Source organism: Leptosomus discolor, chromosome 24 (genome assembly GCF_034619465.1).
Source record: "Leptosomus discolor isolate bLepDis1 chromosome 24, bLepDis1.hap2, whole genome shotgun sequence".
NCBI lineage: Eukaryota > Metazoa > Chordata > Aves > Leptosomiformes > Leptosomidae > Leptosomus > Leptosomus discolor.
The window spans coordinates 5,440,137-5,465,113 of NC_141414.1; the positions used below are offsets into that span (position 1 = coordinate 5,440,137).

Here is a 24,977-nt window from a genome sequence, read left to right on the forward strand (position 1 = left end):
CAGTCAGATACAGGGATTCCCCACTTCATAGCCCACTTCTGCATGGTGGAATTTATTCTGTTCAGATCTTTAGTCTGTGTACTAGTGCTTAAGATGTTAAGAGTAAAAATCTGAAATTATTTCACTAGCAAAAGCACCAGGGAGAAAACTGTGTGATGAGGGAGGCAGCAGGGACCACATCCCACCCGCAGCCTGCCCTGGGAGCGGCAGAAATACCTGGCGTGGCAGCTGGACAGCAGGTCTGGACATCTTCTAAGGGGACAAGGCAGACTCTGCTATTGAATTTGCCACACTCCCCTCCTCTCACTCTAAGCAAGCTGCCAGAGTTAGATGTCTCACCCAAGGGCTGTGAGATAATCCCATTAACATTCAAAGGAACTGATCCGGACACTCAGAAGAGAAGGCAGAGCTGGCAATTATTCTCTTTAATCATAACGTCAAGGAAGTGCTGTCCTGCATCACCCTGCTTTGTGCACAGGCAGAACGCAGCAGCAGATCAGTCCTTTGATCTCCTACCCATGATCAATCCCCACCCCCCCAACTTCACCTTCCATCAAGAGGAGGCAGCTGACGGATCGACCCACATCGCAGCTCCCAAACTGAGCCTCCACCAGAAGCCCAAAGCCCAGAGTCCACGCAAGGTGCCAGCAGCTCGCCCTCTGACGTGCCCCAATTGCCAGCTGGGCCCCCCAGGCCAGGCCTGCCACCCCCTGAAGCACAAGTCCAGCTGCTGAAGAAAGCCAAGCTCGTAACGCACTTTACACGGTAGGTGTGCGAACTGCCCCCTCGTTTCTCACGTAATAAATACCTGAGCTACAAGAGGGGATGTTCTACCTGTTACTGCATTTTATTTACTCATTGGGTGCTCGCCTGCCCGCCCCTACTCCTGACCGCCGCCCCAGCGCTCTGCCAGCTTCCTCGCAGCCAGTTACAGCCCGTCTCCTCCACACCAGCAGCTCAACCCAACGCAGAAACGCAGTCGTGGCACCAGCTGACACAACGAACAGAACACCAGCATCACTAACCTTCCCCCTGCAAAGCTATGGATATATAGAAATATTACCACGGGCAGCAAACTCCACCCCAGCAACCGGCCTCCAGAACCTGCCTGATGACACCAGCTCCTCCATCCCTGACTCCGCTCCGCGCCAAGAGTCACGTGCAAAGCCCTGACTGTATTTGGTTTGGCAAAGTGCAAGACCCTGCAGCGACAGAAGGCTTATCGGTGCAGCTTTGTACGAGAGATGTTTGTTAGCTAAGACCAACGAGCCTTAAAAGCACCTCTAAGATCTTTTGAGGGATGCTTTGAGGCCACCAGAGGATGGCAGCAGATGGGAACTGGACCTGTCGCATCTCACTCGCCGATACCCACCTCTGTCCGTCACTGGGAAACACCAGGACCCAAACCAGCCTCCTCCAGCCACAATTAAAAAAGGAGCCAACAGCAGCTGCTAGTGTCTTAGACCATTCACGTTGAGCTCTACCACACACCCTTACAGTGCCAGACCACGCAGCAAAGCGTAAGGCAGATAGGTCAGACTCGTCCCGTTCGTTACAGGGATTTTGGTATAATGAGGGCACAGCGAATGCCTCTTCTTCTGAAAGGGTCCCAGCCTGGCCTCCTGGCCCCACAGTCCATCACCCAGCAGACAGGTGTAAGGTCAGAGATGGCGTTGCTTCACGAGAGGGACAGGAAGCCCTTGGATGTAAATTCTTCTCAGAGAACCTGCTCGGTGCTGGATGAGGAAATGTCCAACAGCCTCCAGGCCACGTAGGGGTTGAGTTCATCCTGGTCTCTGCAGAGCGCCCACACGTACAGCATCCGCAGAACCTTGTCCTGGAAGGAAAACCCTGTCGTTAGAGCGTGCGTGATGGTCACAGACCTCCCAGCTCAGAGCTGGTGGGGGACGTGCTCCCTCCAGAGACTGTTCTTGTGATTTTGCTCTCTGGTTCTAAGCCCAAAGGTCCCGCGCGAGGAGACCTCCAGCAACACCTACCAGACCGTGGTTAGAAACTTACCACAGCCCGGCACAGATAAACTTTTGATTTCCAAAAGCAGAATTTCCAAATAACTCTGGCTGACGTACGTTAACTGGCACCACTGCCAAGTCTGGTAATATTTGACCTTATTTTTAAATATAAATTTCTGGTTTCGAATTGGTTGGGCCACCGGGCTGCACCGCGCTCTGTAACCTTCAATCGTGTTCAGGCTCTTTCCCGCAGCTCTACCTCTGCCTCTCCCACAGCAGCCTGGGAGCTGCAGCCCCTCCCCACAGCTCTGTCACTAGCTCTCACACTTCCATCTGAGCAGCTCAAATTAACCTCAAATTATCATCACCAGGTCTGAGGAGAGACAGAGTGTAAAAACCTCAACATTTATCAGCGAAAATCAGATCATACCAAGCCCAGCCACAGTGTGAGCCACGGACTAATGCTGCAATCAAAATCTTTGCTGGGCAAACAGCGCTTTCACCATACGGGGTTACAGACTGAAAAAAAAACCCAAAAGCTTTTCCCTCCTTGATGCACGTCACGAGAACACCCACAGTTTTGTTTGTAGTAAGCGAATAAGGATGAAAGCTGCTTCCCAGCACATCCCGAGGCCGTCACTCATGGTCTTATGAAAAAACTCCCTGAAGAGTCACCGCAGCTACCTGTGACGACGTCTCTGCCTCTCCCAGGAGAGAGGTGACACGGCCCATCAGAGAGCGGGCTGCCAGCAGCCCCAGGCTGGCACCGTGTCACAGATCCATTCTGCAAATCAAAGGTTATTCTGATTTTATCATTTAACCGTTAACCACAGAGAGTATTTCCCTCAGATAAGGAAGTATCACTGAGGGATCACACTGTGCGTTGGCTCAGCTCCCAGATGTGTACTTAACTGCTACAGTTTTGATCGAATGTGTGAATCTGTATGGGTTATAATTTAGGCACACAAATGTGAGGGGGGAGACTTTCTGTACCAGACCAGTCGTTAGAAAGCGAATGCTTTAGAAATACCACATATCATCAAGCCATTTTTGTCTCGCTCAGTGTTTCAGAAGAACTCGCTTCAGCTCTGCTCAGAAGTGCTAAAAGTGATTGAAAACTTGAGTCATCCGGACGTTTGGGGCATGTCAGAAGGAAGAGCAGAGGGAAGAGAAGAGAAACACCAAAACTTTTGCCTGCTCGAGACAAGCTGTACATTGACCTACTACCCACAGCAGCGCTAACGGATCTCCCAAGCATAAAACACTCAGCATAAGCTCAAGACGAAGTGGGTGACGCAACTGATCTAACATTGACAGCGGAGCCTTAAATTTGTATAATTTTTGTGATTCGTGACTTTCAAAGTCCGTTTTGCGAGACTGTATGAAAGGCAACGTAATCACACACTTCAGCATCACAGCTCTGCTGCATCTGGAAAAGTTTATGTTCTCGAGCACAGGGTTTCTGAAGGGATGAGCAGCAGACAAGCTCAGAATTGCTGGTGACCTCGCAGCACGCCGTACTGAACAAGTAGCCCAGCTTGCTTCCTGGAAAGGAGACGTGATGAAACATAAAAATTACGTGTTTCCAAAGCAGAGAGGTTTCTGGGTTTCTGATCTGGTGCTTTTTTTAAGAGAGCACATCTTAACCCTCGATGTACAGTGCAGATCGTCACGGAAAGAGGGACAGCAAACGTGGCCTCCCAAAGGCAGATCTCTACCACGGCCAGGCACACAAGGCGAAGATTTGCCCTTTAATCCCACAGCCCGCTGTGACAAACAGCATCACGTCTCACAGCCCTGCAGGACTGGATTTTAAAAAGACTCCCTTGACTTCACAGCACTGCTCAACGGGTTGGCGAAAGCCTCATTTCCCCAGACTGATTCTGCGGTGCTTCGTGGGGATCCCCTACCTTAACCACTGTCCTGGGTTACAGTGCAAAATGTGCCAAAAGGAAAAAAAAAAAAGTATTCTATGACCATCTTCAGGAGCTGTTGAGACCAGGTGGGGCGGTGCTCCCTGCCTCCCCCCTCTGGACTATCTCCTGTTACTGGGCACAACAATGCCTTATCGCCTGACCCATCGATAACTCGCTCCTGGACTATCTCCTGTTCATGGCCCATCAAGGAACTGCCTCACGACTCCCCATCCCATGGTGAGATGCTCCGCCCGTGGGGAAGGAGCCAAGCAGTCCATGCCAAATAAAAACGGAGATCTCCAACACCCTAGCAGCCTTCTTCCACTGGATTCCCAGAAGAGTTTTTCCCCCCCACTGGAGTTCCAGAGGACAAGAGCTACCTACCTACCCCTGGACCTTCGGAGGAAGACCAGACTCTTTTACCTGATTGCTGCTTCCACAGAACTACACCCATCGCTTCAGGAGGACTGCAGCCAGCATCTTATCGGACTGCTACTGCCACCCTAACAGGGTGTCAGGTTGTATTCCTGACTCTGTCAGTGTAAACCAGTGGGTTGTTTGTTTTTCCCTGCCTTGTGTTATATATATATATATATATATATTAGTAAAGAACTGTTATTCCTATTCCCCATATCTTTGCCTGAAGGCCCGTTAATTTCAAAATTATAATAAATTTGGAGGGAAGGGGGTTGCACTTTCCATTTCAAGGGAGGCTCCTGCCTTCCTCCGCAGACACCTGTCTTTCAAACCAAGACAACCACCCCGACACCGGGTCCGACCCCACCAGAGGCTGCCTGGTCTCCCCTCATCCCAGCTTGCAGCCCAGCAGCGGGAACCAGAACAACTGCAACTAGGTAAAACACCGCAGCAATTACAAGCATATGATTTCTATTCAGAGAGTTCACAACTTGAGGCTCCTTCTCCCTAGAACGTCATTTGCTCGATACTCAGCGGGAGCAGCTCAGCAGTTAACACCAAATCACAGTTACCAGCCAGCCTGCGCCTGACGTTTGATTAAAGCTGAAGTTTTGTTTCCAATGGAGAATTTTAATGCATCTCCTTGATTTATTGCTGCTCCAGAGAAATCAGACAGCAAACAGACTTTGATATCCTGTTCAATAATTATCACATCAATATCTATCTTCTAGGAACGCAGTAATTTAACGCAAGAAATCACGATATCAGCTGTTCCTCCCCTGCAGTCGACGTGACAGGTTGTAAATCAGCCCAGATGGGCCCTACCATTAAAATTAGTCCCTTTTTTGGTAAACTTACAGCCTGGATTAAAGAGAATGGTTGCAAAAAGCCAATATTTCTTAAATGCATGTATTAATTTCAATGAAAGCCTGCTCGAAACTGCCAGCTCCAGGCATCTCACAGTGTCCCCCATTATACATCACTCAGCTACCGACACAACGCAAGCCGGAGCTGTCTGGAGAGCGAGCCACTTGGGAACAGAAGTATTCCAGAAAACGCACGGGCTCCTCGAGCCTGCCGTGTCATTAACTCTGGTAACAAGCACATTCCGTGGGTACGTCTGACGGGCTCAGTTGAGCAGCACTCGCAGCAGAACAGGCTGGACTCGCGGTGTTAAAAGCAAAACCACAGCGACGTACAATCCACAGCGATGCCAGAGATTTGCTGCACAAATGACCCTGTGTCAGAGGCTCCCATTAGAAGCCTGTACTCTACAGAGCTTTAATACAACTGGATATGGGGGAGTTTTGTGGAGGGAAAGGCTTGTGGAGCTGTAAGGTGTTTTGTACTGGAGTAGAGAGGTAGTAGCCAAAAACATTAACTCAGTGGGTTTCCCCATCTCCTGCAAATGACTTAGCTCCAGCTCCCACCCTGTTTGCCCAACATCTTCGTGCTCTTACAGCGCCCCTTATGGAAGGAAAAGCGAGGGAGAAAAAGAACAGGATGAGGTGGAAGCTTTGTGATGGAGCTTTGATCGACAGCAGGACAACACAGTGCTGTCCCACAGGGTGCCAGGGGCAGCAGAACTCCGGGGCGGCAACTGCCAGCAGGGAGCGGGCTGGCCAGGCACGCCAGCAACTGGAAGGGAAAGATCTGCTGGTGGTCACAGCTCCAGCTCCAATCCTCACTGGGAATTAGGTGAGCCCAGCTGACGGCCGGCGGGGGACCCAGCGAAACCACCGCGCAGCACTTACCGGATCCCCTTCCACCACTTCCCCTTTCTGGTTCTTAATCACCATCACAACCTGAGCCTGAAAAGTGATGATTAATACTGGTCCCTGCTCCATCATCTTCCCCATAGCCAGCTGCGAGGAAAGAAAATTCCGTTAGAAAACCATTTCTGCAAATTAACGTAAAAACATCGAGTATTTGACACAACTGCTATGGCTTGACACAGCTCACCATCCCATCTTCTCCCAGAGCTGAATCGAGTTATTTTAATCAGGTTATACCTGCTCTGCTAATACAGATGCTGCAGACATTATTGCAAAGTATCTTCCTGGAAACTTTCCCTGTACTTAAAAGCTTTCCCAAAATTGTTTTGAAGTTTTTCATAATTTTTCCAAATCTAAAAACCTGAGAAACATGAACAAGCTCTGTTCCGTTATTTCCAAATTAGAAGCCAAAACCAAAAGAAACCCTGCTCTTCATAAAATTACACTTTCTGTAGAAAGTACATCAACTGAAGTTTTTTGCTTTTAAATGAATCTTCGACATGAAGTTGTGCTGAACTAGATAAAAAAACCTAAGTAACAGAAAGACTTCAAGGTGAGAACATTCTGTTTGACAGGAATTTTTTCTCTATTCTAAGGTCACTCCATTAAATATTTAAAGAACTTATTAACTGACATGCATGGAATGGAAAATTAAGTTCTGTTTCCCAAAGCTCTGCTCTTAAAAAATACCTTTCTGCCTCTTCTGTGGGAATGCAGTACGCCACAGAGCATCTTGCTCTTCAGTAACTCTGGAGTTACTGGGTATGTCACCCAAAAAGATAATTGTACCACCTCAAACTTAAGGTAGCATGATTGTACTCTTCTGTACGTGACAGACTGCTCCAAAAACACTGCATTTTATCACATAATAAAGACTGTATCACCACAGACAGTTACAGGACCATGCCATAATTCACAAAGGCATATATCTATATATCTATATATCTATATATCTATATATCTATATATCTATATATCTATATATCTATATATCTATATATCTATATATCTATATATCTATCTATCTATCTATCTATCTATATATCTATCTGTATTTGACTCTCCCCTGAGGAAAACTCAGCACCACTGCAACGCTCCTTTGCCTAATCCGAGGGAATCAGCTCCCTAGCTCTGCAGTAACACGCCATCCCAGTCCCCGCTGCGTTTCTGGAAGTGGTCTGACTCATCCAGCAGTGCAGAACGCCTTCCACCCAAGTCTCAAAAACCAGCTCTCACAGCTCTTTGTCAGCCCAGTTTCCATGACAGACATTTTATATGACGCCACTTGGCACCGGTAATCTGACAACATACATTTGCACGTGGGTTTCAAGGAGGAGGAGGACTGTAACACTGACTAGGCTGTAGCCCTTATAGGCACCAAGACTTCCATACCAGCACTGCTTTATTTTTAGCACTATGATCCAAAAAAACCTCTGTAATCGAGACAGTATTTATATCACTCCTCCCACACTAAGTTCAGAAACCCTGCTTCACAAGTCACATACTTAAAACTACATTTAGACAGCCAAATAAATAGTCCTAATAAATACCAAGGACCTAAAATTCCGTTAAATTTGAAGGCAGTAGTTGTCCAGTGAAGCACAGAGTGCTTAAGCAAGTACCTGGAACATGAGTTCAGATGCTTATGTTTGAAAGACTTGATTTTAATTCTAATGCTGCCAACTTTGCAGCATGTGAATTCCCTTAAATCTTCTACATGCTTTTTTTTCCAGACTTACTGAACTGTTTTTCTGGATGAGATCACTCAACATACTCGCATAAATCTCCTCTAGGGAAACGCATTTAAAAATTTAAACACAGAACACCCTTTATCCCCCTTTCTTGCAACACAGCACAACAAGAACCGCACTCGTTTATGTTCCATATCAATCATTTTCCAGCTAAGATGTCATTTTCTTGAGAAACTTCATTCAAAAATACAGATGTCTAAAACAAGTTAATAATGAAATGTCTTTCCAGCCACCACTCAGAATCTGTGCACGGCTCCATACTAATGAACACCTACCAAGGAAAGGAGTTATTTGGCATACAATGAAATCGAGTCTCCTAGACCCTAGAAAAACCTTTGATTTAAATAAGATGCTTAGAAAACAGCAATCTTGTTTATTACTTCCATCGCCTTAATTTTGTTAGACCACGTTATTTATTGCCGAAGATAATCAAGAGAATTGCAGGTGCCACAGAAATTTTCCTGCTCGTTTGGCACACGCTTGCAGTTAATACTCAAGAGTTACCGCAGAGGCAGGAATGGCTTCCTCTGAACCCAGATGGATGAGAGAAAATGAGAAGCCTACCAAGACCAAAAGGCAAAACAGCCCTCGGAAGAGGACCTTGGACCAGATCACTGCTGCGTTCAGACCCCTATTAACCAGCTCCGTGTTCTCTGATCCTACAGGAATGACCCTGCAGTTGGTTTTACGTCTGAACAGATTCAGGTTGTGATTTCATTGAGTAGAATACAGGACAAGTATTCCATACTGCTTGGTTCCAACAGAAACACGCCCTGGCAGAGAGGAGATAAACCACAACGCTGTAACTTAGGCTTCATCACACAGTTCATCTGTCCCTTCAGCTCTCCTTTCCAGCAGCAGCAATGGCAAATACCAGAGTAGCACGAGGCAAAAAAAACAGCAGTCAGAGCAAAGAAGAACACCCCCCCCTCAGGTCATGAGTTTCTAATTCATCCCCCAAGGTGAAATACAGAAAAGGACACTCACGTCGATGTTGTCAATGTCAAGAATCCTGGAGTGGAACTGGAGACCCATGGCTTTGGCTTGCTGGATTGGATGAGCGAGCTGACTGTAAGTCTAAAGGAAGCAACAAACTCGTGTTACACGTTTGAATTTGTTCTGTCACAAAGGAAAAGGGATTTTCTGCTTCGAAAGAATCACCCAAAAAGCTAAGAGTAGAAGTCAGGCTTTTGCAAATAAGCTGAACACCTATGTCTTGCAAGGTATCAAACAGCTACATCAAACGCTCTGGGCTTCACATAATCAAATTCTCACTAAAAATCCCACCTCCCCTGGCCGGAACAGGAGATCCATCATGCACATCATGATGTATGTACACTGAGTGCTCCCAATAGCCAAGGCACTTCTGATTCTGATTTGACAGCAGACAAGGAGAAACAGTCTGGGAACCAAGCTCTTTTCCTAATCCCCAGCCAGACCCTGGAGGCAGACCAGCATTTCCTGGCTCCTTTGAGGCACATGCACATATGCTTCATTATTTATGCATCCAGAACTGTTGTTGGGCATAGTGAACTTCTGCTTGCTTCCAGCATTATCACCACATTCTTGGCAGGTATCGAACAAACAGGAGGCAGTCCCTACCTGCCTCCTCACCATGGATCTTCTAACCTTCATCACAAGCATTGAAACACAAATATCCTGCAGAAGTTACTGGCAAAGTCACTAGAGCGAAGCTGGAGTTACAGATCAGGGATTCTGAGGACAGCAGGCAGACACAGCTCTAAGAACCACAAATTACACCTGAGTCAGTGAGCTGAGAGCAACCTGCAGCTCGGCTGGTATACCTGCCACTTAAATAAGTTTTTGCTTTACTGGTTTGTATTCCAACACTTTAGTGATCAGTATCACACGCTTAGCGCTTGCAGTATGATTCTGTTCAAGAGCTTTTATCTCCTGGATTCACATTAATAGGACTCTCATTTCCTCCCTTGGCTTATTTTACAGATGGTTCTTGACTTATGAGCTTAATTTATAACCACAGCTAGCTTAGAAGGATTTGCTTTTTGTCTTACAAACTGCAGTGAATCTGCTACTTCCCTCTAGAGATTTGAGAGGAATTCTATGGTGTCATTTCACAGGTTGCTTGAACCAATAAAGAACTCTACTTTCAGACTGCTCTAAATGTCTCACTCTTACATACTGCAATATGGTTACGAAGACATTAATCACAACTAACGACAACAAAAAAATTAAATACAAAAAATTCCCTCTTCCAGCATGTGCATTTCCAGCCCTCTGGTGGTGGCGATCAGTAAGGAGAACCTTCACTTTAGGCAGATAAAATCTTCAGAAACAGAATAAGTACGGCTCTGCGTCGCCTACAGCACCATTATTTTGGAGCAGAGTGAACACTGGAACAAAGGTCCACCTGTGTTCTCAGGAAAGGATTCGCTTTCATGAAGTTCAGCGCACAATAACGCCACCACTGAATTGCAACTGATTCATAGTCACCGTTTCAAGCAGTGGATCCAATACTGAAAATCCATCCCAGCACAAAACCAAACTCAGGTTTGGTCCAACAAAACAAAATTCAGTTTTCTGCAGCGAGACTATCCAGGCTGCAGATGATCTACGCTGCAATTTCAGAAAAATCTTCAGCCTGCCAGGATTATTTGCTGGGAGCTGCGTTTGTAGTGGCTCCCGGGACAACTTGACTCTGCAAGAAGAAAAGTGCCGCCTTTTTGGGTCAAACATCTCTGCACCTTCTCACCCCACACCTGGGATACAGGCCCTGCTAAAGCCCATCCACTTGCACTGCAGAACTGCAGCTAGGCAGACCAGTCTGAGCTTAGCTCCCAATTTGCTATCGGTCTCTAAACAGCTCTTCCCTCATACCCAGACCATTCCAGAAACCAGCACGTACAACTGACTGCGTTAGTGTTTCACAGCATGAACACGTTACGTGGGGAAGCAGCTGGACAAAGCAATAAGCAACATCACAAGAACAGCAGCTGGAGAGCCTGCAGGCCAGGAAAGCCCCATGCACGTGCTGACAAGGGATAATCACAACCTTTTCGGACATTCTTAGCAGCTCTACTTACCGCTTCATAGCACCAGTCTTTGAGGATATCAAGCTCTCCAGACATCATAGCCTAAGCAAGGAAAACCAAATAAAATATGAACATTTGAAAACAACCCCCATATCAGAGAGCTGAAATTATCAGGACTTTCAGCAGCAAGCTGCTTTAAATCCTACATCTTGTGAAACCCTGGAGAAGGACAGGAGCTTCAGAGCAGTAAGAACTTCTATAAACACACAGGTAGAGTCAAATGTACATAAGCCTTTCAATAATTGAGCTAAAAATCTATCTTAAACCTTCCTGTCCAAAAAGCCAGCAGAATGCACACTACCCAGAAATGCTGGGAGGCGGGATCTCACAGAAGCAGGAGCACAAACCAGAAGCAGATCTACGGAGCAGGGCACAGAATGAACAGAAGAATCACACCACAACTCAGGAAAGTTTAAAATGTAAATTAAAGTTCATTACACCTTTAAAACACGGTGTAATAAACACCTGGAATTCATAACACCACAGATGCTGGGAGTTCAGCAGATTTCAAAATAAAGTCCGTTACACACGGCAGGGTATTTTTCAATGTAGTGCCTACAAAGCACACGATGGCGTCTGCAAGCCGGCTGCTTATGGTTTAAAAAAAACCCTCCCCTTTGAAAAGCTTTTTCTGCTGAAGTCGAGAGCCCATTTTTCGCAGCGTGCCTTAGTGACGTGGCACCGTTAGGAGGAGCAGATTCACCGTGACAGGTCTGTCTTACTTCCCTGTCGACGTTACAGCTCCAGGCACAGACCTGATACACAAGTCAGTCACTACAAAGACAGAAGTGACAAAAACCTGACGATGCGTCGGTTTGGATGTTTGTATCTGTAGGCATCGAATTATTTTTCATTCACCCTATAATGCTACCTCATGACTACGACTATCATAAACATTTCTGCATGTGTATTAGCATCTATCAGTGTGAGACACGATCACTCGCTGCACTGTCTTGTAGGATGAGAAAATAACACTTTGCTCGCTCTCAGCATTCGTTTGTCTCTTCAAGCCTCAGTTTTTCCAGTCTCGTACGAATCTCTCAAAACAGTTTCTGCTGTACTTTTCCAAATCCCCTACTTTCACTCCGTCTTTCTGACATACTGTTACAGTGACAGGAACTATATCCATTTATACTTGAGCTCACATCCTTCATCAGTGCTATCCTCCGAGTGGTTTTATACTTTAGTCTTTACAAATACTAAGTTCCACATACTTCCTCAACCAGTGCCAGCAATATTTTCACTAAACTGTTTGTCATGACCTGGTCTTCTTCCCAGCCAAGCAGTTACAGATCACTTCCAACCCAGCAGGACATAGTACATTCCTTCCCTTATCAATAGTTGATATCATCATTTTCCCAGTACCGTTCATTCACCTACTTCAGTTTGATCCCTCTGATGCCCACGTTGTTTCTCACGGGAGAAGATGGTTAGTTCTGTCTTCAAGGCCAGAAAAAAAATTTGCTAGTCTACTAAATTACGAAATATGGTTTTAAACTCAATTGTTATGTGGGATCCAACTGCCTTTTCCCAAGGTTACCTCATGTTCTGTGCAAAGATGGATGCTTGAGAAGCAAACGCTGTCCCAGCTTCAGCATCAGAAAACTAGAAGAAAAATCTTCCATGTTACAGTAAAAGAAAAAAAAAAAACAAAACAAAACAAAACAAAGGCATCATACTCTACCCCCACCTTACCTCCAAGACGTTGGGGATTATATCCCGCTCGCATTGCTTTAAAAAACGGTCTTTGTCAAAGGATGGATCCACTTTGAGTATCTCTGTCAAAACTTCAGACATTTCTGTCTTCGAGAACAAGCCACCTAATAAAACAACTCCGTGAGACTGGGGGCACAACAACTGTCACCAGAAAAACAAGAGAAAGACCTTTGGCTAGACACCAGAGGGAAGGAACAGTCACCCGGGAACGACTGCAGACTTCAGGTTATGCTTGAGATTTATCCCATACAAGCACTTGTCATCGCACTGCACTTCTGATCCAGCAGCAGGCTGCTACGCGGCATGATACTGGATCACGATCCATGCAAAATATTGTAAAGCTCTGGAATCTGTCCCAAAGTTGGTAACACGTGGAGGACAACAGCACGCACAGTCGCTAGGAGCAGAGCTAAAAGGCTGGAACTGCCCTTTCACAGCAAGGATGAAACATTACCTATTAAGTCAGTGACTTTGTCTGTGACGGCTCTGGAAGCTCGAATGAACGCATTATCACTTTCATCATACTTCATTTTCATTTCAAAGAACCCTGAAAGGAGAGGAGACATGAGCAGCAGAGGCCTTCCACTACACTCCTGAATGAGGAAACAACATGCTACGGGTTGCAGATCAAACCTGCTAGTTCCCTTCTAAAGCTCTTTGTTGATGAACAAGTTTCAATTTCAGCAGTTGCTTTTCCCATCTTCCCACAACGTTCTTAACTATCAATAACTGTCGCTAGGAGAATGATGGTTTCTCTGATTTCAGCTGCCAGAAACTCTGGCTAGACCTTCTATGCAGATTTTAAGACAGAAAATGGACTAGACTTGCTTACACCAGCAACAGCCTGCTTACAGCCCTCGGTTCAGTCTGCTACAGGGGGTAGCAGGACGTGAAACCAACACCAGAAAGTTTAACCAGGGGCAGGAATCAAGAATAAGCTTAAACCCTGCCAATTTTTAATAAAATAGCAAGACATCAGTGAGGATGCGGCTTTTAAGCAGCTCTATGTACTTCTCAACCTTGATAAGAAAGCGAGGCAAGCATGTCACAACGCTACAGAAGTCATTGGTGGGGAAGGAGAACTCTCAAAGGCAGAAAGAGGGGCAGGGGGTGAAGGAAAAAAAAAAAAAAAGCCATTTAAGCAGCCATTGTCACAACAAACTAAGGGCTCAAACAACCCATTATCTGTCTCTGGACACCACCAGATGGACCAGAACTGCGGAAGGTAGTTGCGGGATCATGGGCCCTGCAGGGAAGCTTCTTCCCACCACGTCCATTAACAACTGGGATCCTGCCCTGAAGTTTATCCTCCTTCCAAAACACACGGCGTTCTTGGGGCAGGGGGTGCAGAAAGGCAGAGCACACCCGGCAGAGCACACCCCGCAGAGCCTGCTGCAGCCACACAAAACCGCAGGCTTGGAAATAACACCTAAAACCTAGAGAATGCACAGAACTCCTGCAGGCAGCACGGGAACGGAGGATGCCACATGCGGGGAGTTTTAGGAGCTACGAGCATCTCTCCTTGGCAAGGCTAACCTATGGGATGTAAAAACCCATTCCTGGATACCTCCCAGGGAGCTCCACTTTCAAAGAAGTTGGGAAGAAACGCAATCCAAGGTTAACTACACGTTGCACTTTCACACAGTCTTTTTTTCCTTAACAAGTCGTTTACCTTGCAGTACACCTGCCGTGATTATTTTGATTTGTTGAGGGACTCTGGTCCGAGGCTGCTTTACGCCTTTCAGAAACATTAAGTTCTAGACAACCATCAAAAGCCATTACCCTCTGCAGTACAGATACTCGGTATTTTTAGGTTTTGCAACAAAAACAGAAAGGAAGCAAAGTCCCACTAAGCAGACGACAACAGAAACCAGCTCACTGAAGGCAAGATTTTCCTTGTTACAAACTCAAGGCCAGGAAGACGAGATCTGCCTGCCCTCACCCAGGTGACATGCACCCATGCATGCCCTGGCCTCTTCCCAGTGCCAGAGTGGATATAGCTAGGAAAAAAAAAATAGGAAAAAAAAAAAAAAAGAGAGTTCAGTTCTCTCTAAGTGATGTCAAAAGCAGGTTTTGGTACCCACAGGGAGCAGGGACTGATCAAAAACAATGCCTGACTGGGGGAAGGGTCCGAGCACAGATGGAGCAGCTCGGAAAAGCTGCAACGTTGTCAGCTACGCCTACCTCCCCTTCACACCACCTCACAGCAACAGCTACAACAAGAAAAACGGCTATGATTTGCGTTCTGTTGAGACTAGTTGCACAGATGGCATTAGATCCAACGCAGCAAGAATCAGACCAGGGAGAATAAAGTGCTACTCCTATGTCTTTGGAACACTTACTATTGAAGACCACATTGTTGTCCTTGAAATCTTTCCACTGCTGATACCATTTTGAGTCTTTATGCAGCACCACACCCATGGCCTCCCTAGAAAGGGCAGAAGACACGGGTACTCGTGAGCAAGTCACTCCCAACGGAGTGAGAATAAAAAGGAGCACGTGAGAATAAAAAGGAGCAGTGTCCCCCCCCCAGCATGCGGGGGGACTGACACACCGCAGAGATGACACTCGACTTAGTGGAGCAAGGCAGCAGAGACAGCAAAGGAGCTCAGACTCAGTCCTGCCAAACCTAATTCAACAGCAAGACGTCAGAACTGGGAAAAGGTAACACCAGCACAAGTCAACATTTCGTGCTGAAGCATCATGTACCCGCTTCATCATTTTAAGTGCCCCGTTTCACTATTGAAGATTCAGTGTCATCAACTTCTCTGGAAATTTGCTCTCGGACCTACCTGCTCTGCTGGGTCACACCCCACAGCCTCACTTCAGCACCTGCATTTCAACCATCCAGGCCTGATCTGTGGTTAAGTTTTAAAGTTTTTACCAAGTTACAATTACACAGCAATAGTCACCCTAAATTACATCCAATACGTACTCATTAGCTTCAAATATTCGCTCCTCTTTAATCCTCTCGCCTGCGAATTCTGTTCTTTTTCGCAGTCGCTCCGGACGTTTGTAAGGACCAGTCTGCCCTAAAACACTTTCATCTATTTCCTTCTTAACGGTTTCTACTCCCTGAAAGGAAAATATCCCTATTAGGTTGATTTACTGTTCTCCCCCCTTTCCCAGACACTGAAAATCGCTTCTGTTGAAGGAAAAAAAAAAAAAAAAAAAAGAAAAGAGAAAAAGATAAGAGACCACAAGTTATTCTCCTCTCCCTCACTCAGCAAATGCTTCTTTGCTGATGTCTGCTGACAAATGCCAATACCGAGGTCTTCTGCTTAGGAAGCAAACGGTCTAGGACAGCAAATGGATGTCGTATTGAATTAACCTGAAGAAAAAAACCCCAATACAGTAGAAGCTATGGACACAGTCAAGCCTTGCAGCTGATAAGGGGTAACCTCTACAGAGTTGAAACTGGGATAAATCAAGTCAGAAGGCAGCAAGCATATCAGCTGCAAAGAGCAGCCTGCAGCTGCTGACAGAATGACAAACCCCAGGTAAAAGGAGGGGAGAAGAAAGACTTCAGGACATCAACAACTAACTGAAAGGTCACCTGAATGGTCAATAAAATCCAGGTTCTAGGCCAAAGCTTAAACAAACAAGTATTGCTTTCCCCAAAACAAAAAGGGGCCTCACTTTGTATCAAATTCTACACACCTTCTATCAGAGAAAATAGCTTCGAAGCGAAGTGGGTTTTGCCAGAGAAGACATGTGAAAAAAAAAATCACAGCAGTGCAGCTTATACTAAAGGAGAGAGGGGAGATATTGGCCCTCTTGGTGAGGCTACATCAAGAAAAAGGCCTTGATACATCTGGACTGACATACACCTCGTCAGTGAACAGCTACATCCTTAGTTCAGGCTCTGTCAAAAGGAAGCTGCATCCCACCACAATCATTGTTGGGATTTTTTTGTCATACACTTCAGCAAGGATTGGGACTAAAAGGCATTTTTAGTGTTTCTCCTTCATCTCAGCTGCTCTGCTTCTATTCCTGAACTTTTGAGCAGGACTTTCTGTAACGACAGTCCCTTCAAAAGCCCTGCTGCCCAGGCAGCACGCTTTCCTGCTACAACTAGACACATGCAGGCAGAAAGGGAGTTTTTATACCTAACTCTGTAGAGCTTTTCCCAATTTGCATTTTTACTTAAAACATGGTTACACAGCCCAAAGCATCATGTGGCTTTATGGGGGCTGTTATTTTTCAACTTTATTTTATGCAGGAATTTTCTGGAGAACACACCAAGTGTCCAGCACAGCTCTGCCAGCACAAGCCATCCTCCCCAGCTCAAAGTCAGCGTGGCTCCTGAAGTTACAACAGTGCTCAGGGCCTAGATGGAAAAGATGCCAGAGAGCTGATACGGAGCAGAAATTGGAATTTAAGTGACTCTAAACATCAAGGATAAGCAAATAAAAAGCTCAAACGTTCAGTCTGCTCCTACTGACTACAAAGGGACCTGGAAGAGAAGAGAACAAGACACAAGCCCCCATTGATATCACCAAGCTCTAGTTTATACAAATAAAATATCTCCTAAATACTGAAGCAACGGGGAGCTCAAAATGAGGCTACTACAGCTTCTAAAATAACGTGTTTGGGTTTCTGAAGCAGGAGACTGAATATTCTAAATTCTACATACACACTAGAAAGTATAGCAAAGCTACAAGAATTGGTCACAGCCTATAAAAGGTCTGTCCATCAGTTAAACCTGACAATGAAGCAAAAGGTTTATCTGTTTACAGGGAAAACAAATCTTTAAGCCTCAAAATAATTTACTTAAAGGTTCTATAAAATCGTTGCCTGCTTATAAGGTCTGGCCTAGCAGCCTGCTTCATCGAAGGAACAAACTGTTCTTAGATTAGGAGGCTGCTGGGGTAAGATAACAGGTTTCATTACAGAAACAAGAAAAAAAAATGGTGTATAACGTGATCTGCAGCTACGGCTAGAAGTGACCTTCAGCAGATGATGTCTTATTAGAAACACAGAAAGAGGGGAACTGACGTGACTGATACTCCGCCTGGCCTGGTACCTCCTCGTACAAGGGCTAAGGCCAAGCTTCAGAGCAGGCATGAGACACAAGTCGAGGGGAACACTGGCAAGCCCGTTTGTTCCCAAGAGTACCACTAGTACCCATCTACAGAAGACATTCGCTACTCTACTCCACAAGCACAGCAACCAATTTTTCCAGTAACACATTTCAGCAGAAATTCAAGTAGTTGAGACTTACGCTTTTCTAGGGCTGTCGTGTGACCACTAGGTCTGCAAAATACATCTCCTGAATTTATCAGCTTATCCCAACGGCTCACAAGGTCTTGCTAAAAGAGTTTTGCATTTAATTTTATACTCAGCACGAAGTCACACGTAGCTTCCATCTTAATAAGCCGCGTCCACAGCAGTGGGTCCTACAGCACTTATGTACCTGAGAAATAGCTTTGAAGGCTGCTGTCTTGCCTAATTTCTCCCCTCCTTTTGTCACTGACTCCGCAGACTGCTTTGCCGTTTTTGCTGCTTCTTCCACACCTTCCTTTATCTTTCGGCCAATATCGCTCTTACTTACTTCATCCAAACTCTGCAACAAAACATAACAGGAAAGAAAAAGTTCATTTAAAGTGAAAACTTACTCAAAATAAGTCCTCTTTGTGAATGCTAAAGACCTCCTAACGCACACACGACAAGACCTAAGGTGAACACACAGTTACAGGTCACAGGGAAGACTTACCGGGACATGGTGGCTTGACACTGCAGCATTATCCAGCACCTCTGTGCAGAACAACAATTTCGGCTACTCATGGGGCCATATGCGTTTGTAACAGCTGCTACCGATAGATTTAAAAATATACATATCTTTCTTGACATCAAAGAGAAGGACCAATGATGCCAGAGTTAAAATACCCTAGCCCTTTCCTTTGAAACAATCAGGTACTTCTTGCTTCTTAAGGGAAGGTACAGAAGTGGTTGAGAAAGCTCTCTGCTATGCAACTCCTCCTGCAAAAGCAGGAAACGCTTTTCTCAACCCAACATCTTCATATACGTCACTGTGACTGTGTTTGCCGAGCCAGGATCTTGTATGCAAGAGGTTAAAACGACTCTGCCAGTAGCTGGTCACCCTTTCGTTCCGCACCAGCACATATCAGATCCTCAAGGACCTCAGAAATCTCACTTGGCAGCAGGCAACCAACCCTGGATGGGTCACAAGCCACAATCTCGGAGGAAGAGAAACGACAGGACAGCAGTACCAAACGCTTCTCCCCATTTTTCAGTGAGATCTGGCTAACAAAGATGCTCACAGCACCCTCCGCAGTACTGAAAAGATGATGGTTATGGCCGCATCAGCAGAGAGCAAGACGTCCAGCTCATGACCGCACACACAGTTAAGCCACACCACAGCACATCTGGAAGAACGAAGTGAAGGAGCAGAGAGAAGGGAGCAGGTCCAGACAAACTTCCTATTGCACAGTTTACGTCCAGCGTGTGGCTGGCTGCTTCTCAGTGGGGATCCTCCACCTGACTGCAAGTGTTGGGAACAATCACCCAGGCTTCGATCTTCAGCCACTGCTGACAACAGCTGAGTTCACTCTGCTCTGAAGCCACCCAGCTACGAGCATGAAGTCCACGCACTTCAACTGACAGGTACGGAGCAGCCTCCTGAAGTAGCTCTCAGCTGTAACTTACTGCAGAAAATCTCCCTTTAAGAGCAGTAAGTTTTCAGCCACTGCTGATTGAATTACGGGGGAAAAACAAGACTCAGGTGCCTGAGAGTAACCATCAGGGTGGCAGACACTGCAACAACAGCCCTTCTCCAACTCTTTTAGCTCAGCGCCGCCTCCCGGGTACCGACAGGCCTACAGCAGAAGGAAGGCTAACGACAAACCCAGCAGCAGGCCTTAGAGCCAGCTGACCAGCAGGGACTTTGGCCACAAAGGAGTGAGCAGGAGCAGCGGTGTCCTCTCACGGATCTGTGCTCTCCTCCTCCTCCTTGGGGCAGCCTGAGCACGCAGGAATCGCTGGGTGACCAGAGCAGCAGGCCCCGTCCTGCGAGTCATCCCCTGCCTCCTCTGGAGGCAACGCAGGGAGACGCCGAACGGATGCGGACTCATTGACTTCACAACGGTGCCCACGCTGAGAAAGGGGCAGAAAAGAGGGAATGAGGAATAAAAGGTCCTGCACCCCACTGAGGATTGCCCAAAGAGCCCAGTTTTGTACCAGCTGAATTCACAGCTACCGTAACCCTGTGGATCAGCTTCTACAGGTGCCACATGCACCTGATTTAGTCCATATTTAAAATACTACCAGGAAGACTCCTCAGAAATTCACTCCGGAGATAAAAGTCAAAGCACACTGAACACTGAAACACACCTGCTGCCTGGATGAACTCGGAGGAGAGATGAGGTAAAGGAGCAGCAGCTGCAGTGCTTAGTCACCGCCTAAAAAAGGACTTGAATTGCTTAAAAGCAGATCTGCACAGACACAGGGATCTTCGAAGTCTGAGCTTGGAACGGAAGACACTCATCCCTGTTGGGTACGAACAACGCCTGCTCCGCCAGGCAGGTTACTCCCAACCACACAGAGCCGCGGGATCACTTGCAGCACGCTAACCTGGAGGAGAGCGCTCCAACTACACCACCAGCACTTCTGTCACAACACCTGGAGCCTCTCATGTCCCAAGTCTTTTCCAACAGGCAGGAAGAAGCCCAAAGCCCCAGCAAAAAGTGCCAGTGTGAAGAGCATCACATCTCCTAAACGACTTCCCAGGGTGATCTTCCAGCGCCGCTCTAACTGCCCTCCAGTGGAAGAACCACCTTGAGGCTTTGCTTACTGCCAGACAACGCAGAACCATAGGGACCATCTCCAGTCTCCCCATCTGAAAGGAATCGCTGGGCAGTGCCTGTCCCCTGACCACACACTCCCTGAATAAGAAATCTACCACGCACTAGTGCCACAATTCTGTTAATGACTCTGGCCTTAAAGATTCAGAATCGCCATCGCTTTTGGAACAGCAACCACCTTTCAGCAAGGGAAAAGAAAGGGTGGTAACTGGAATGCACACAAACACACCATCTTAGAGCAGAACTGCCTCAGGGAAAGGCTCTTCCATAGCTGTGTTTTACCTCTTTAACTGTACCAGTTATTTCTCCAAGTTTCTTTTTAATCACTTCTGAGGTCTTCACTGTTTCTGATTCAATGGTTTTCTGTGGAAAAAAAAAAACAACAACATACAACTATGAGGACAGAAAATACTCAAAAACCGTTCAGCACATAGCACACCCCATTAACACTGTGATCAAGAGCAAAAAGAGCCACATCTTCGGGAGCACGCTACTTGAGTAACCAGCGTCAGCTTTTCATTTTTGCCAGTAATGCTGTCATAGTTCTCCAAAGAATGCAAAAGAAGCATTTAAATACTGTCAACGTTAAATTTAATGTCTCATTATTTTATCTGCTCGTTATTTGGGAAATTCAATGAAGGGTCTGCTGGAAAGATTTTCCACTAAAAAAAAAAAAAAACCAAAAACAAACCATCACTCTAAGGCATCCATTTACCAGTCAGTATTTCCAGCCAAGCAGAACTTCTCAAAAACAGGCACGCTGAACTACACAGTTCCTTTGCAGAAAGATTCAAATTTACATTCAGAACAGCAATAGCTCAGTGACTGGGCAATGAAAACATCAGAGGAATTCATGAGGAAGACTTACATATTTCCTCCTCGCTTCTCGAAGCGCATCAGATTCTTCTAGCTTCTTAGCTTCATCTCGGAATTTTTTAATACTTTCTTTCATCTCCTTGTTTTTTGCTAATTCCTGTTTGATGTTCTCCACAAAACCTGATATAAAACCCTTTCTTCCTCCAGAAGAGTAGCATCTAGACTAAAGAAAATCATTACATGTTGTAGAATCCAAAGAGACATTGAATTAAACAAGTACCAAAGCCAGCCAAGTAGATTTACTTAAGCCAAGCACTGGGTCACCTCTAATGTATTAAAAGTTGCAGAAAACATAGAGCTACCTTGAAAAAGAAGCCACTTATGCTCAAAACAGATGTCCAACGCGTTTCTAATGCCCTGTGAAGTACATCTGTACAGTCACTAAAAAAGCCGCTTCTCCAGAGGAAGTTTAACTCCAGAGGTTAGCTCAGGCTTAGAAAATTCGGTAGATGAAGTTACCAGAGCCCCACTCCTGAACCCCATCACCTGGACTCAGCCAGTACAAACATCCTTGAATTCATCAGCTACACCTTAGGAAGTGGAAACTTTCTACCCAGAACTGGTGCTTCTCAGAAACGTATCCACACACCTGGTAGACCAGTACTCGAACGGGAAACCACCTTCAGCCTGAAATAAACCAAAATGAATCCATTCACCAACCTGATGGATCTCTAGAACAGGCCTGCTCATTCTGTACACTGTACCCCTCTGGACTGCAGGGACCGGGTATCTTCTGGATAGAAGCCATATGCCACTGATGAGACATTTCTGCAATGAAAACGTAAGATCAGGTCAGCACAGAGTCTGAGAGAGCCAAGGAAAAGAAAGAACCCTGCAAACAGTCGGCATTCACCGGTCCGGGAACACATCCCAGGGCTGCCAAGAAACACCGGAGGTTGGTTTGCGAAGAGTTGTCCATAAAAACTGCAGCCGCGTACAAGTTCCGTTGGATAAAACCCGAGCTGCAGCCCAAAACGGGGCAATACGCTTTTCACAATTACTTGAGAAAATGTACACGCCTCACAGGACCGTCGTTTTATGAAAATGGCGATGCACAAGCAAATTCACCCTTGAGCTGAAAACCTATAATATAATATAATATAATATACAGAAACATTGGGTTTTTTCCTAGGAAAACAGGCTTTAAACACCACTTTCCCCCAACTGTGGGGGAAACCCAGGGCCCTGCTGTATATAAGCTTCGTGCTGCCTGATGTCAGACAAACATATTTTTGCCTCGAGTCACAGAACAGACACCCCAGGCACCCACACACAACACGATCACTGAGAACTCCTGCTGCACCTTGCTGAGATCCCGAGCTGCAAGTTCCTGCATCACAGAGCTAATCTGTCGGTCACAGCTCGTAGATTCCTGGCTTTCCTCCCTCAAAGGACCTTCAGCACTGACCCAGCCCCTCTTTCCCACATTCTGGGAAAATCCATCCGGCCTATCCCTGTCCTCCAGCCAGAAAAAGCTGCCCCTTCTACCTCAAACCAACCTCCTGTGCCTGATGGGCCTGCGTTACCAAACCACACGACCAAGCTCTTTCTCTGCAAGACCATCTCTCGCTCTGCTCATCCTAAAAACCAGAAAGCCCACAAAACAAAACACGGACAAAGCAAACGTCCTTAAAAAACTCTGGAAAGCGAACTGTGAGCTGAGGATATTTAATTCTACGTCCACGCTAACAATAACGTGTCCACCTCTTCATCAGGCTCCTAGATGTTGAAAAGCTTCGGTGAAGAGCCGCACTGTCCGGTCCTGGGGTGCCAGCGACGGCGCTGCCAACCACCACGAGCGTTTGGCGTCTTTACCAAACTTTACACCTGAGAAGAAGCAATGGTGTCAGAGCCTCACACATCCTGCCGGCCCAAAGACGTGTGTTAGCCAACGGACTGGTTTCTGCGCTTGAGTCACGTCTCTTCATTTCAGCTCCCTCTTATTTATCGCCTCTGGAGTTACGCCTACGTGGGATCGCTGAACTTTAAAGGGTCACGTTTGTATCAAGGAAGGAAATGCTCTGCACAGCCTGGCCTTGAACCTTGCTGCCCAAGTTGTCACCGAGGCCTTGTAGCACACAAGAATAAGCTAGATATTATCCACATACCTTAAAAAATTGTCTTAACTCTAAGAACTGCACTAAAACCTGGGGCAGACTGACTGCTGCACTTAACCGATGGCAGCTGTTGACCAAAAGGCCATTTCTTCCACCCTACTGAGCAGAAACGCTTCACCCACGTTTAACTTTGGGCACAAAAGATGAACCACCTTCAAAATACGTCTGGCTTTTAACGCCGGAACCTTTGCATTCGGTTCACACACCTGTTCACCTGCCCAACACAGGGGAAACACTCGCGTTTAAATTTAAACCTTGCGAGAGGCCATCAGTGGGGCAGCTCAGCGTCACAGAAGGCTGCGAGGACTCTCTGGAAGCTCCACCACCGATCCGGGCCGTGGACCCGGGTTGTCCCTCGCCGAGCTGGACGGCAAGGACACTGAGGCGGCGAGGGCAGCTCCCACCCGCCCCCCCGGGCGCCCTCGCCGCGGCTCTGACACCCCTCGGGGCACGGCCTGGCCCGGGCCGAGGCGGGCAGGTCCCTCCGCGATGCCCCGGCCTCGACAGCGCCGGGGCGGCCGGGCAAGGGGTGAGAAGGGAGGGGAGAGGAGGGAGCGGGCGGCTGGGCAGCTCCCCGGGCGGCACCCGCCATCCCGGCCCGGAGCACGGGCCGCTCTCCGCGCCGGCCCGGCACCGCCAAGGCGCGCTCAGCCCCCGCCGCTCCCCCTCACCGCCCCGCCGCTGCCTCCCGCCTCCCCGCCACAGCCCCGCGGCCCCGGTCGGGCTCTCGGCCAAGCCAGCGGCTCCCCCCGGGCCGCCGCCGCCGCCGCCCCGCGCTCACCCGACAGCCGCCGGCCCCCGCCGCCGCCATCTTCCCAGCCCGGCGTGTGACCTTTCGGGCGGCGCCGCGCAGTGACGTCACTCCCGCGCGCGCCGCCCCCGCCGCCACGTGGCCCGGGACAGGCCGGCCGGGGCGGGAGCGGGTCCGACCGGGGCAAGGCGCGGGGGGGGGGGGGGCGGTTACCGCACCGGGAGGGGCCGGGCCGGCACCGCCGGACCTGCTGCGGGGCCCCAGCTGCAAGGAAACCCCGACAACGTCGTAACGAACGTTTTTATTGCGAAGCAAAACGGAGCAGGGTTGGGTTTGGGGGTTTTTTTGGTTGTTTTTTTGGGGTTTTTTTCCCCCAAAAGTACAAAATACCGACTGAAGTAACTGCTTCTGCGGCACAGCAGCATCCCCCGTCTCCCCTCGCCAGGCCGCTGCAGCAAGCGCCTCGCCCGCTCTTCTTAGGGCCAAGGTTCCCGCTCGGACACAGCCCGTCAGGACATTTTGGGTGCCAGCAAGGCTGGTTTGGGGTTCCCACCTCACCTTCTGTCAGCACGGCTCTGCCAAAGGAAACTTCTTTAATGAACTGCAATATATTAAAAAAATCATCTCACAAGTACTTCCCTCAGCGTCACGGAGGGGCAGGAGGCACGAGAAGGGGCTGGCGGGAAGGGCAGGAACCTCTCAAGCTTTTCTTGATTGAGAAGCAAAGGTGAAACTAAACCTCCAAGGTTTGAAGCATGCAGAAGGCATTCTGGAGAGCAGGGTGCCTTGAAGCT

The 24,977-nt window shown here is 47.4% G+C and overlaps 1 protein-coding gene across 1 annotated transcript; it reads right to left on the reverse strand.

Annotated features, from left to right (window-relative positions):
- Window positions 1–1,460: 1,460 nt before the first annotated feature.
- On the reverse strand, window positions 1,461–24,243 carry TIMM44 (translocase of inner mitochondrial membrane 44). Its single transcript, XM_086477517.1, has 13 exons — window positions 24,214–24,243; window positions 21,976–22,083; window positions 21,308–21,478; window positions 20,722–20,802; window positions 18,033–18,182; window positions 15,552–15,691; window positions 14,959–15,044; window positions 13,071–13,163; window positions 12,596–12,720; window positions 10,892–10,942; window positions 8,817–8,906; window positions 6,058–6,168; window positions 1,461–1,837 (listed from the first exon to the last, which is right to left on the reverse strand). The coding sequence occupies exons 1-13, from the start codon at window positions 24,241–24,243 to the stop codon at window positions 1,718–1,720; spliced, it is 1,356 nt and encodes a 451-aa protein (XP_086333643.1). The 3' UTR covers window positions 1,461–1,717.
- Window positions 24,244–24,977: the final 734 nt, after the last annotated feature.

Coding starts and splice junctions, on each gene's coding strand:
- TIMM44 (XM_086477517.1), bottom strand. CDS start 24,243: ATGGCGGCGGCGGGGGCCGGCGGCTGTCGG. Junction 15,692..18,032: donor CCTTCAAAGCTATTTCTCAG/GTACATAAGTGC, acceptor TTTTCCTTTCAG/GGAGTAGAAACCGTTAAGAA. Junction 6,169..8,816: donor TTGACATTGACAACATCGAC/GTGAGTGTCCTT, acceptor CTTTCCTCGCAG/CTGGCTATGGGGAAGATGAT.